Here is a 14,966-nt window from a genome sequence, read left to right as displayed (position 1 = left end):
CAACTAATCGTTTCAGCTCTAATGGGTATTGGGTCTGTGAATCTTTTTCCACAGGGAGGTCAGAGGTCATGTAATCTCCATCAGGGGAATATTAAAACCAAAGAACAACAAGGCAACATCGCCTTACGACAGCGCCTAGCAACAAAGCTACGCTTCCACCATTTTGGACTGAAAGCGACTACTGGACGGCAGTAAAACATCGCCTAAAAGGTGCCGCACAAAGGTAAAACTAAATTATTTCTATTCTATTGTCATATTCTACCAAAATGGCATGTGTTGAACACTAACATATTATAGATTTAATAAACGTTTTCTGTCTAAAAAGGGCGGCAGCGGCTGTTGTAAAAAGAAAAAAACACTGGAGGTTCATCTCTTTGCTCTTTATACTCTTTGTTAAACTCTTTGTCACAAGCCGCCAAATGAGACCTGAACAATCCCAGGAAATCATTGAGCCTCTTGTGTGAGAATAGAGCCGGTACACGCTGAGCCGAGGTGTTTCCAGTTTATTATTTCTGAGTAATAACTGCTGCTCAGGGCCGAGGAAGGATACGCTGCAGATTACTGTCAGTGTTGTAGTTTATTTTCCTGAAAGTCTGTCTGTTTGTATATCGGAAGGATGTGCTCAGGAAGACGGAGGTCAGAGCTACGAGTTCCCCTCGGACAGCGACAGGGAGTGAAGGAAGTGAAGCTCTTTAACGCCGCTGGTTGGTGGAAATCCTCGGTGCTTTTTGTGCTGTGAGTCACCGACCTAAGTATGGAGGCTGTTTATGTGTCCAATGAGCCAAAGTGTCTCTGAATTAAAAACCACTGAATCACAGGCTGGAGTTTCTCAGTCTCACATTGGTCATCGAAGAAATATTTTTAGTTTCATTATCAGTTTTTCAACCCCGTCTCCCACAACATTCAATCCCATACAACTAAACGGCATAACCAAAATACGTTTTGACCGGTTGCAGTTTTAAACAGTTTTAAACAGGTGATTAACGTTGTAAATGGAAACTAGAATTGCACTCGGAGAGTGCAGACCTCCACCAAGGTGCGTGACTTTAAAAACAGATCAAAGCTCACAGCCGGCGGTACCGGGTGGTCGGCGTATTATTAACGCGGTGTTTCCGTTTCTCCGTTTCTCATTCGGCAGCCTCGTTATGTCTGTATAACATTACACTACATTGCCTCTCATCCCGTCACCTACCGCTTTGTTCTTTCTCACCGCGGGCGGACAGCAGCTTTTGGTGGTGATGCGGATCATGATCCGGATTCAGGAATTTTTTTTAAGGATTCCGATCAGCCTGAGCATTAAAGACCACAGGCGCAGTGTAACTGATGATGCGTTGATGACGCGTGACTACGCGTCCTTCTGAGAGCAGAGAGATACGTGTGTGGATGTGTGGCGAGAATCCGAGATGCAGGAGCTGCTGGTTGTCCGCGGTGAGAAAGAACAAAGCGGTAGATGACGGGATGAGAGACAACGCAGTGTAACGTTATACAGACATAACAAGGCTGCTGAATGAGAGAGGCAGCCGCCGTTACGTTACACGGAAACACACCGTGTTAATAATAAGCCGAACCACCTCACGGTACCGCCAGCTGGGAGCTGGGATCTGTTTTTAAAGTCACGCACCTTGGCGGAGGTCTGCGTTCTCCGAGTGCCATTCTAGTTCAACATATTTTCACCAAGCCCCCAGGAAGAGGACCGGGCTTTGAAGCAAATTTTCTTCGTGGCCAAACAGCGGAACTACAACTTCCGTGTCCGTCACGTGATGCCATCGGGCCCAAAAATAGTTTTTCCCATAGACTTACATTGGGAAAGAGACGTCAGAGAGGTAAATCAACTTCCCAGTAGGAACACTTGAACAGCCCTTATTTAAATCATTAGGTCCTAAAAGTCTTAAAATGCCCTAATAGCTGAATCCAGAGTTATTTCCCTTCCTCCGTTCATGTGAATGAGCCCCAGTCCGAGGCTGGACCGCGAGCTCGGATGCGGAGTTAAAGGAAACACTACTGCGCCTGCTCTATGGGCCCAATGGATGAGGAAGATCACTGGATAAACCGGGTATTTTATCACTCAGCAGTCGAGCCATTTGGTATTTGTACAGGGGGTTTCCTGCACTAAATGTATGTGTACATGAATTGGTGCACTGATTCACTTACCGATATTACTGCACAACAACATCCCAGTGTTTTTGTTTTCTGTGGATGTGGATCTTTTCAGATCAGTTTGAGGAGTGCCTCAGTGGTTTACATCTTCCACATTTTATCGGAAATGTTTCATGCACTCACACTGATCCGGTCTGGGTCATGACTTTGGTCTCGGTTTACGTGTTCTTGACTACAACACTGCTTGAGGGTCCTCTGCAGGTTATATATGGCCTCAGGGTGAATTTTTTTTTAAAATTATTATTATTATTATTTCAAGAGGCTAAAGTATACAAAATAATCATAATTTTGTGGAACAAAAATATGAATTCCTGTTTCTTTAATCATCTTGTGACCCCCTCACATTTATCTTGGGGACCTATTAAGAGGTCCCAACCCCCAGATTGAGAACCACTGTTCTGGGATCTGTTTTGTGTCTTTAGTCAGTGGTGTCTGCAATTGTGGAGCAACAATTTCCCATCAAGCCCCATTTCAGGTCGTGGATGTTAGTCTCCATCTAGAGACGGTTCGATGAAAACGCAGACAAAATCTGACTTTTTATTGAATCATTTTATTCATTGATTTACTGACAGAAAAAGTGTTTTTTGTGCCCTTTTAACCCGATTTATAAGCTTCTAAACAGAAATAACCACTACCGTATGTAACATTAATAAAATACAAACACATTAAGTGACTTTGTACTGGGAATAAAAAGGGAATTAAAACCAGAATACAGTAACCTCACACAAAAATAACCTGTAGTTTCAGTGTAATGCAATATTAAAAAGTTTAGCATGTAGAAATTAGAGTAAACCCACATCTCTATACCCTGATTTTATGAAGATAAGAAGATAAATCAAAAAGTAATCAGCACAAGTGTTTGTTGAGTAACTAACACAAAATAATATTTGCTCTTAACAGTAACGTTTGATATCGTACGATTGATTGTAGTGAATACGGGGACGTTTTTGTAAAATATCTAAATCTAAATAAATAATTTAATAATAAATATTAAAATATTAACATTACGGAAAGACAGAGCATCTTTATCAGTGCAGTTCAGCATATTAGCATTTCCGCTGCATTGAAATACAGCATGTGTATAATTTTTTTCTCGTGTTTTGGGAAACGATAAAAATAAATATCCAGTTTTCTTAAATGACAACAGTTGAAGGAAATCAGTGACATACTCATAGGCAGCTACTTGTACACGGACTTCTGTAACACGTCTGCGTCTCTATCTTTAGATTAGATAAGAGAAGTGACACCAGTAACGGAGTGGACTATAACAGGATTCAGGGGATCCGAAAAAGCTCACGACTCCTGAGTGTTTTGGACAATCAGCTCGGTCCTCTTTGCTTGTTGCAGTCGATCCTCTCGTAGAGCAGCTCAGATTACACCAGATATACAGCAGCACCAACATGCAGATCTGGGTTTGTGTTGATAGCCAGGGACGTCCTCCAGGACACTCTGCACCTCCCTAATCTGCCTTCTGGGGAGACCCTTCCATCGCAGCAGAGCAGGCAGGAGCTCCAGGTCCTCGCTGCAGACAAAACACCAGGAAGAGTTGGTGAGACGCAGTTCCCCTAATGGCCACTAGATGCTGACTTTAACAAAATCCCAACCCAGTCGCCCAACTCGTTCTCACACCCAAATCGCCAAATGCTGCTGTTTGGTAAGGTTCTGCTTGGCATCGGAAACCGACGTACTGAGGCGCCCTTTAGCAATAGTATGTGACAAACCAGGCTTTCAACTAACTCCAATGTAAACCCACCCTCGCCGTTATTCGATGGTCGGAGCAAGTGACTGAGTATTAATAGCGTGAAAGTCTGCTAAGGGCGGACAGGGAAGGGTGGTAGATGTGTCAAACAAACACTTTCAACCAGGAGACTGTTTGTCCCGTGTTGACTTATTTTGTCACGTCAGTCTTTAGTCACGTGACTCGTCGGTACCGTGAGTCCCTAGTCAGTGAAGTTAACGTCAACCCCGACTGTTTCCTGACCCTAACTAAGTGGTTGTGTTGCCTAAACTTCCTCTGAAAACGGAGCTTTATTTTGAAAGGACACTATGCATGTAACGAACGCATGTTTACACGTTGTTCCCGGTCCGTCCAAAAGTAACGTAAGAGGGGTACCCCGTGCGTCGGTCTCCGATACCGAGGGGCACTGACCAAGCGGCAGCCAGACATGTTTTTGGCATTGTTCAGCAAACCACGAATACGTTGAATGTCGACATTTCTGAACCAAAAATGCGTTTTCTAAATACGTTTCAGCCTCGTATCACGCTTGCAGAAACACACAATACTACGTGGTTAATGTTGTGAAACGATTGGTTAAGTTTAGTCAACAAAACAACAAATACACATAGCCGTATTCAGAAACCGAGCTTTTGAAATAAGCTGTCAGGATTTTTGTCCATTTGTGATGTCACAAATCTACAATATTTAGACCATTTCACAGTTTTAAAACGTAAACATTCTAAATGTGTCCCAGTTTACTTCCTGGTTGCAGTGTATGTGAACGACATCAGCTGACAGGAAGTAAACATGGACCCCAGCTGTTGCCTAGCAACGCAATTCCGTTGAAATGCACTAAAACGGAGCGTTTAAAACAGGGTAAATACAGGTATATTCAGGCAGACTATAAGAGAAACATAAAGTTTTTTTTTTAACATAACAGCATGTAAACATGTTCTAGTAGAACATAAAATACATGTATGAACCTGAAAATGAGCACGATATGGGACCTTACTGATTATAGGTTAACATACACAGAGGGCCAACGCAACGCTCATGGACACAAAACTTGGACACAGATGTGAGTGAGAAACATCAGAGTGATTTACCTGTATGTGTAACATTCCTGCTGCATGCCTGCAACCGTCATCTTCGTCGCCTCGGGGCATTTGCAGTCCAACAGCTCTTTGACTTTCAGCAGCATGAGGTTGCTCTGTCGGACATCAGGAGCCTGACACAACACAACACACACAGGTCACACATTAATGTTGTAACCAGTGAGGATTTAATCCAGCTGCTGATGAATAAACGTCATGAACGAGACATAAGAACAAGCAGTCCGTTGATCTCACCAGGTCTGAGATGGTGTCGTGCAGCAGCTCAGCATCTTTGGCCACTTTTTGTCCAACATCATCATGACTCCAGTTCCTCTTCAGTTTTTTCAGGCTGATTTCGATGAGATGTTTGAGGTAAATGTGAGCGATGAGCTTGTAGGTGTCGTCCATCACTTCCTGAGAGAAACAAAGACGGACAGAGACACTGTTTAGTTTTTGTCAAGAAGAACAAGAACAACGACGTATTTAGACATAAAGATATTTATTTTTCAGTATGTAACATAGCTGCCTTTTGGGTTCCTTTTCTATACTTTTATAGTGCTTGTCAGCAAATACATCATTCACCATTTCAATAAAACCAAAGTCAAGTCTCAGGTGAAACGTTCCTGTTTTAAAGGGACAGTGTGGAATATTTGGCGACATCTAGTGGTGTGGTTGCAGATTGCAACCAACCGAGTACCCCTCCGCTCACTCCTCCCTTTCCATGATGTAACATCACTCATACATTTGGGAAATGTCAGCAAATAAGTGTTAAAACAAACAGGCTAGGATATGAGAGTTGTATGGTACTTTATCTGTAATATCTCTGAAGGAAGTGTGGGACGATACTTGGTTAAAACAAATATTTATTTTATTTTATAATTGTTTTATAGGTTAGGGTTTATAAAAAATACATGTGGAAATATAAAGAGGAATAAATAAAAGAATATATAAGTAACAAATAAATGGGTAAATAATTTTTTTTTTAAATGTACTTATTTATTCTTTTATTTATTTTTCTATTTTTTAAATTTACTAATATATTCTTTTATTTATTCCTCTTCATATTTCCACATTTATTTTCTTATTCTTTTACAGATTTATTTTTTATTTTGGCACTCCTAAAACAGACCTGCAAATCTTAAAAAATATTTTTTTTTTTGTTTGTTTATCGGTTTTTAATGTTGCAAATCTTTTACCAATAAAGATTTAAGTGGGAAAAAAAGATTTGAAATTCAAGACTGTAAAAGCTCAGATTATTTTTAACGTACCTTTTGTATATCCTGAAAGCCCGACAGCTCGGAGAAATGACTCTTTACTGCGTTGATCAGGAGGTCGAACTCGTCGTTCACGGATTTGAAGTATTTCTTCAGGTGTCTCTGTGATTCAACAAAACATTAAGATTAATTTAAATTTAAATTTAATTTTAAAATAGACTTATGTGCCTCTTTTGAAATAAAACAACAGGTGTATTTGTGATTAAGTTGAACAGCTACCTCTGCAATGTCAGCCACGATTTCCATCAGAAGTTTCAAAGTAAAAGCCTCCAGGTTTTCAAGCGTTTTCACAGTTTCATCGAGAAGGGATGTCGTGATGTCGTTAGTTTTGGTCTGGACGTGCTGCCTGAGAGGAAATATCATAAACATCATCATCATTTTTATTTTCTTAAGCCTTTTATTGACGTACATCCTGTGTTTTAACTGCATTTCTATATTACATTTGCTGTTTCAACAGTGTGTTTTTCATTATAAACCTTGATTGCAACTAAAAATATGCCTTAAGAAACAATAACAGACATGTATTCTCATTACTGTTTTTATTAAATTCATATTTTTTATTGCTTCTTATATTTTGTTATTATATATTTTAAAGGTCTTATTGATAGTATTTTCATGTAGATGAATATTTAAAAAAAAAAATGATTGTGAATTGATAATTTAAAAGAAATTTGGCGTGTCCAAAATTAATGTTTTGTTTATCTCTGTGGAAGATATCTGACTTTCCCACTTTAAACAAGGCTTGTAAGCCTCGATGCTGGTATCTGTGGGTCGTCAGTTAGTGTGGGAAAAAAACAGATAAATGTCTGAGATTGACGGTAAATGCCTGGCAATTAATCTATCAATAGCACCTTTAAATGTTTTTATATTTACTATTTATTTTCTTTCTTTTATGGAGCCTCGCAGCGAAAGCATTTCACACGATTGTACTTGTTTGACCAGATATAAACATCTTGAATCTTGAGTTTAAATTGAAGTGAATTAAAGTAAATATTAAGCAAAGAGACAGAAGTGCTCATATACTCACTTGAGTTCTTTACAGTTGTTCAAAGTCGTGAAGAAGTGTTTCATTTCTGGTTTGCCCATTTTTGCTTCTTTTCCAAGAATCTCAGTCTGCTTGGCGCTGTAACTACAAACCAAAGAAAATATACATCTTATTGCAATGTACTGACTTTAATTGGTGATATTTGTATTCATAAGGTCTGTGTAAATAAATAATTTATCCTCACCTCCTCAGAAACACCAGCAGCTCTTGGAAACAAACTTCCTGCACATGATGAGACAGCTTTGTGCTGATTTTGTGTGCTTCTTCGGGCATGGCAGCAATGCACTTAAAGAGAAACAACAAAAAAAATTAATAAATATTTCATTTAAAAAAAGGGAGAGACACAATATCAAAATACAAATAGAAATACATTAAAAAAAAACTAACAAATAAACCAATTTAGAGGAAAATAAAGTTATATATGCACATAAACACATAAATCTTTCCCTGTGGTCTCGCGGTAAAAACATACACTCCTATAATATGTATATGGTTCACTAAGTACCTGAATAGTGTCCATGTAAAGTTTATTGTGATCTTCTTTGCTGCTCGAATACTGCAGGATGTTCTCCAGGTGCCGTTTGACCTCCTCCTGTGGACACAAACACAGAAATACATCAGAAGAAGGAGCAGAAAAAAAAGACAAAGTAATTTAGAAATTAATATAATTTTGGATTAATACATGACATAATATTCTCGACTGCTGTTATTAACCATTGTTCTACCATTTAAGGTCAGTGGGTGAAATAATAGCAAAAACATATATTGCCAGGAATTGAAAGTCAATTATTTGTTAATAATAATAAATTATATACCAGCAACTTGGTAAAAAAAATCTTAAAAATTAACAGACTTTGTATTTATTATTAAAATAATAAATCGTACACCAGTAACTTGGCAAAAAAAAAGATCGTAGAAATTAACTGAATTTTTTATTTATTTCTAATACAAGTAGTAACTTGGTAAAAAAAAATTGTTTAATTAGTATTATTTTTTGAATGACTCTAAAGCTGTTTGAGTCATACGTTTTAATTTATGTAACGTTATACATACTCACAGCTAGAAAATGTGGCTCTGTGGATTTGGAAGCAGTTAGCAAAGGAGCATTTCTTAAAAAGAAAACCCTGTAGCTAACAGGATTAAATGAAGCAAAGTTATTTGGAGGGTACATTTCCTGGAATACCAGAATGTTCCTTTAAATGTTAATTTAGTAGTTTGTTTTTACAGCTTTAAACCACAAAGTGGACACATATCTCAGTGTTTATGTGGCTAGATGCTGAGATTTGTGGGGGGGGGGGGGGGGGGGTTTGTCACAGCTGCTTTCATTTATCTGTTTTTTGGTTTGAGACAAAATGTCCTTCATGTTGAGGTTACTGTTACTAAGTAACTCAAATAGTCACCACAGTGATGTGCTGTGCTTCCATGACTCCGTTATACAGAGACACACAATAAATCCCTCATGAAAGGTGTGGGGACCTACCATTTCTGGTGGCAAAGACAATGAACTACGCTTCTCAGGATCCTTGAGTCATGCAGTCATTGGCTGTGGACTAAGCTCAGCCATAGCTACTGTAGCATTCACACAGAGGTGGGAAATTCACCCAGGACAAAACCAGGGGAATCTCTTTGTTCCTCCTCTTTCTTCACCTTCTCCTCACCCCTCCTGACCTGTGGAGGTGAGCTGCTGCTCTGATCTATGGCCTCAGTCATAAGAACTCAAGGAACCAAAAATGCAGAAGACGCGAGAGCCTGCCTTTTCACCAACTAACTTCCAGCAACAACCGCAAGGAAGTTAGCACCAAGCTATCAAGCTGCTGGGAAGAAGTATTGGAGCGATCAGCTTCCTCTAATCTGCACAACTTGATTGGAGCACAGCAAAGACGACATCTTTGACTTGGAACCACAACTTCAACACATGGAATTACAAACCCCTTTTCTTCCATGGATTGGTAACGTACTGGGCTTACATTAGCTGTAGCAATTGCACATGGCTGAGCAAGACTGTTCAACCTTGATTTGTAGAATGTACTTGTATTGATTTGGTTTAATGTTATTCATTGAGTTTGACTGTTGTGATATTATTTGTATTTGGGTATCTGGTTTCGCCACATCTGATGTGTTTAGTTTATGCTTCACATAGACAAGGTCTTGCATGCAAACTAACCATCTTTTCTAACCCACTGCATTATCTGACACACATTAAGATCACATATAGAAACCGTGAATTAGTTAAACATAAACATACAGCCTCAGATAATCTTAACCCCCACATCACACCCTCTCTCTGTCCTTCCATGTGTTCCGAAGAACAAAGAGGCCATGTGGTGACATGTTGGCGGCCATCTTTGAAGTTTTGCAGTGCTCGCCCCTTTTGTCTGTAGGCAGACATCTTGAGACCAGAAGCCATCCACTCACTCACACACTCACACTGCTTAGTTATTTAGTGAGATTAATATTGTGTTTTAAACCTTTATTATCTTGTAAATAAATGTTTGTGGAATATACATGCTGGTCTCTTTAATGTTGTACAAGAGTGAATAATGCCAACCTCTGCTATGTCAAGAACTCCGATATCCTTCAACCTTTACTATCTATTTTGGTTATAGTTATTAATTTAATTATTAATCAACATTCCAAATTGATAGTTTAGCATATATAATGAGACTATATTAACATTTTGGTTATTGGTCCCAGGGTGGTGCCCCGTTTATTATTAATGTTTATTGATAATCTTTATTAATATTAATAATTCTATTATTATTTATTAATTAATTTGCTAATAACCAAACCTGTTACTGCCAAATCCCTACAAAGGTGTACAAGGCTAAACAAATATATGTTAATATGATGAGGAGAGTTAGTATTCATACCTGCACATTTTTAATCAGTTTATCCTTTGCCCTTGTTGTCCACTCCGTGAGCAGCAGGAGGTCGACTTTTTTAATGGGATCCATTTCCTGAAGGTCAGGACTGCCAAGCAGCTCCTGACTGGGAAAGTACCAAAAATACCAACATCAGAACTGGGAAGCAGCATGTTTCAGTTCTCTATCGTGTATTCAGAATAATGAAAGAGTTATTCAGCATACAAGAGGTAGATTGTAAAAGTTGAGTATGTTAACATGCAAATATTTGGATGAGCATATGTTAAATATGAAGCGACAGCCAGCAGATGATAAGCTTAGCTTAGCACAAAGACTGGAAACAAGTAGAAACAGCTAGCCTGGCTCTGTCCAATATTAACAAAATCCACCTAGAGCTTCTTGTTTGTTTAATCCGAAATACCAGTGTAAAAGCCCAAATAAAAGTCCAAAGTTCAAATAATGGGTGGGGGAGTGGTTGTCATGAACTAATACATGGGTGGATAACCTCCATAACCAATTTGTTTCCAGTGAAGATGGAAGTTTATTTTGAAAAGACTGGAGCGGAAATTGACAAGTGTGTCATGTGTTGCTGGACATTCGTAGGAAAACGCACGAAAAATTAGGAATAACTTTTCCTAAGATATCAAACATAAACAGGAGCAAATCAGAAAAGAAGGAAGCTTCATACTAAAATATGACCAAATAAACTTATCAAATGGTGAATTAGGAATAAAGGCCTGTCTCTAATATAAGCCTGCTTCAAATAAAGGCCCTCTGCAGCTGAGGTAAATAAAGATTCAGTATGTGAAAAGATAGATACCTCAGATACGTATGTAGGACCCACTTCATCAGCAAAAGGGAGTTCTGGGGGGAGCTGACGTTCTGGAGAAGAACATCGAGGTGATCAAATGTCTGACGATGGTAGCATTCAATCAACCCCATAGACTGCAACAGGGGGCCCAGCCTCACAAGCCTGTTATGCACAGTTTCCTGCACCTCTAACAGGTGCTGACGGAGGTTCTGGTCCACATCAGCTGGTAGCTTTGGGAAGTGCTCGCACACAGATCTTTGCATGATGCGAACAATGTGCTGCTGTTCTGTATTGGGCTCAGATCCATCTTCAGAGGTGTTGTTGGCATCAGCAACATCTAGAAGTTCAGCTAGTTCCTGAGGTGTGATCTGGTCCTCGCTCTGTTGCTCGCTCAGTCTGTTGTGAGTAGAGGGGTTGTCACACCTGGTACCTGCCTGGTCTTGTCCTATGAAAGAGTGAAATAAAAGCTTTTTAGGTTAAAACACTGTAAATCTTACTTTAAAGGGAATATTTGTAACTTACAGAAATGCTTGTTAACTGCGACACCTGTGGCTGTTAAGTCAACGAAAGTCAGCGTCGGGCTCGCTCTACATAGACATGAACGAGCATCGCTCAAAACAGTGAGGCGACACACATCAGCTAAAACCACAATATCACTCTATATTTCAGCTGCTTGGCAGTAATGTTAGCTGACCAGACGAAGGTCTCTCCATGAATCAATGCCGATCCTGTGTTGGCTTCTCCTGCTTCAGCCTCCAGGAAACAGCGGGGCTCCGCAGCGAGAAACGTTATCGTCTCCCGACCGCAGCCGGAGGGAACAGGGGAGACACCGGCACCCGGTGGGACACAATAACATTTCTCTCTGCGGAGCCCCGTCACTTCACAAGACAAGGGAAACCTCTGTTGGTCTGGAGGAGCTGCAGCAGTTATTTCTGCACAAAGTCCACTGTACATTCACTAGATATTCTCAGAGCTAAACTAACTCTTCTGCAGTGTGGAGTGAGCGCGTGTTCACATCTAGAGGTGGAGCGAGCTGAACGAGAACGCGCGCATTTTGTCAGTGAAGGCGAGCAGGCAGAGGAGCAGAGACCACAGGTGAGCGTGCATATGCAAGCGCACATGTGTCCCGACCGCATACATTTATACGCTTAAAAAGTTACAGTCCCTTTAAAATACAAAGAAATTAAACATGTATGTCTCAATTCTGCTGACTCGTAACTAAGTATATTTACTTTAAGTACAATTTTGAGATACTTTACTTGAGTATTTTAAATCTCATGCCAGATTTTTACAGCAGAAAACAAATTGATGCTTTGTTATACATTATACCAGTGTTTCCCAGACCCACTTTTTAAAAAATGACAAACCATCGCGACCCAATTCACAATATTCTGTAAATCGTGAGAAGAGCGATATTTGATCGTAAATGAACGCTACTCCCTGAACATTTTTACTGCCATTTCTCTGCATCACCTTATATTATGTTGAAACAGTAAAGCTGTCATTTCGAAGAGATATGCGTTTGATAAGTCACAACTTCGTTTTATGCACGTGTTATTGAAAACATATACACGTGTTCAATACTTTTTAGAGTCCTCTAGGGATGACGTAGTTTTGTAGGCCAACCAGAAAGTTAGCATCGCCCTGGTTCCCTCCACAAAAAGCCAATGGGATTTTGCCATTGGCTTTTTGGATTATTGAAAAAAATAAGCTCTGTTTCAAACAAACGTTTATGATATTTAAACATTTTGTTCAGCAAGATAATCTCCACAAAAGATTGTATTGTAAATGCAATCTCCAGAAGTAAAAAAGTAACATTAGGCTATAAACGAACTACACCACGGTTGCATGAACGCGAGTATAAACAACAAGGCTGTAAAGACGGATGAGTCGGCGTGATGACGTTCAGTAGTCTTATTAAGCCATGTAGAACAAAACATTAAAATCTCTTGTGTTAACCACAGACCTTATTTCAGGCATCTAACTAAAAACCCATTCAGAGAAACCCATTGACTTCCAAACAAGAGAACCGGACGTGCTAAAATGCTGACTCATTTCTTGGTTTTAGGATTTCTGGTTCTTCAATCGAGTTCTTGACTGTGTTACATTCAGACATATCAAAGCAGAATAACAGGTTTGTTTTCTGAAGAAGGGAGGATAAGATAAAGTCAGGACCAATGGTATGAGTGACACATCAACTAGGTTGTAGTTCTGCACGACACAAGGGTAATTTAGATTGCATAGGTGCATGGGAATCCCCGGCATGCCTGATAGCAACACCATGCTGCAGTTTGATAAAATCTTATTTGAACTGCGGTATCACAGTTTTCCAGATAGTGCTCCAACACTTTGATTTGGCTCCACCCTTACATGGTTGTTCAGTTTTTACTTGTTATAGGCTATATCTTTTTAATATCTCCTCTTGAAACACACTTCAATAGACCTGTTTTTACTCACTTTTTAAAGTCATCATTACTGCACTTTTGTTTTTCTATGTCACAGAACACTTCATAACTCAGTTTTTCAGATGTTCTATGCTGCACATTTCACAAACACACATAAGAAAATAGTATCTACATTTATATTTAACCAACCTGGCCTCATTTCAAGCTGTATTGAAATATAATTCTACACTAACAAGACAGACAATAGTAGATATAGAAGATAATAATGATTGCTTTTAAACTGTGTGTGTATAAACTGTGCAAACAAAGCAAACTCATAAATATAAAAGAGTCTTACCATCTTGTGTGTGGTTGTTTTCCTCTAATAAAAGTGTCCTGCTGTCGCTACTCCAACTTTTGCGCTTTACTGCTAATTTCTTATTTTTTTTCATATCCAGTTTCAAAGACTTCATCCAGATTGTGTTTTTAAGCTGTGGCTTTGTAGTGCTGCAGGTTCCTGCTCTGGCTGATTGCATCTCTGAGTGAGCATCTGTTATGTTCTGGTTCAACAAAAGCGTGGACTCAAACACAAGTCTTTTCAAAGTGTAACAATAATAATGTATTACACAAATATTAAAAGGTACTGTGAATAGGGCTGGGGTTCCTGGAGGTCCGAAACGTGGCAGTAATAATGTCAATACTCAAATCACGGAACGGGGGGCACGGGGAGGGGGTGTCCAGGTATCCTTGCAGAGGGACAGATGAATCCACTTGAACTCCGAGCGGTGGAATGGCGTCGGAGAGTGAACAGGCAGGTAATTAACTAAGGCAAGGATCCAGGTCGAGGAGGAGCAGAGGGTAGGAGTGAGCAGGCAGGCTGGAACCAGGAAGCAGCAACAGCTGGCAGGTGAACAGACCTGAGCAAAGAGCAAAAACAAGGTGAGTCCAAAAATCCCAAAACATGAGCAAAAGCAAAGTCAAGAGCAATATACTGAGAGAGCCTGAATGTGTCTTGTACCACTGAGGGCGACGGAACGATCTGGGATGACTGGCAGGAAGACTGGGGTAGATATACTGCAGGTGTGTGTGATGATTGGTTGATTACTGTCAGCTGCTCCAGCAGTGTCTGCCCAGGAGAAGGAGGAGGAGGAGGAAGGCCACACCTCCCAACACACTGACAGACTAGACAAAACACACAGGAGACAAAAGGGCAGGGAAACAGAGGAAACACAAGGAAAACTAGGCTGCCAAGGTGATATCATGACAGTACCTCCCCCTCAACGAGAGCCTCCAGGTGATCTTACAGGCTTATCAGGATGAGCCTGATGAAACTCCCGAACCATGTCAGCATCCAGAATGCGGGAACGAGGTACCCAGGACCTCTCCTCTGGACCGTATCCCTCCCAGTCCACCAGATACTGCAGGCCCTGGCCTCGACGTCTAACATCCGTTAGTCGTCTGACCGTATAAGCCGGCTGATTGTCAATGATCCGGGCGGGAGGAGGGGGATTGGTCGGAGGGACCAGAGGACTAGTGAGGACCGGTTTCAGCTGGGAAACGTGAAACGATGGATGAATCCTTAGAGATTTAGGCAAGATGAGTCTGACAGTGGAAGGGTTAATA

At 40.2% G+C, this 14,966-nt stretch overlaps 2 protein-coding genes across 2 annotated transcripts in view; one reads left to right on the top strand and one right to left on the bottom strand.

Moving 5' to 3' along the window:
* The window catches only part of fam216a (family with sequence similarity 216 member A), a 36,694-nt gene that overhangs the window by 918 nt on the left and 20,810 nt on the right, over positions 1–14,966 (top strand). Inside the window, exon 2 of the mRNA XM_074661035.1 lies at positions 55–223. The gene's annotated coding sequence lies outside the window, so the exon portion shown is untranslated. The remainder of the gene's footprint in view (positions 1–54; positions 224–14,966) is intronic.
* On the bottom strand, positions 4,780–13,563 carry LOC141784040 (uncharacterized). The gene is made up of 10 exons (XM_074661722.1): positions 13,554–13,563; positions 10,969–11,404; positions 10,158–10,275; positions 7,793–7,879; positions 7,472–7,572; positions 7,270–7,371; positions 6,462–6,588; positions 6,237–6,344; positions 5,224–5,382; positions 4,780–5,102 (listed from the first exon to the last, which is right to left on the bottom strand). Exons 1-10 carry the CDS (start codon positions 13,561–13,563, stop codon positions 4,977–4,979), a joined length of 1,374 nt encoding a protein of 457 aa, XP_074517823.1. The 3' UTR covers positions 4,780–4,976.

Source organism: Sebastes fasciatus, chromosome 15 (genome assembly GCF_043250625.1).
Source record: "Sebastes fasciatus isolate fSebFas1 chromosome 15, fSebFas1.pri, whole genome shotgun sequence".
Lineage (NCBI taxonomy): Eukaryota > Metazoa > Chordata > Actinopteri > Perciformes > Sebastidae > Sebastes > Sebastes fasciatus.
Note: the sequence above shows the minus strand (reverse complement) of the source record. Positions and strands in the feature narration are given on the sequence as shown.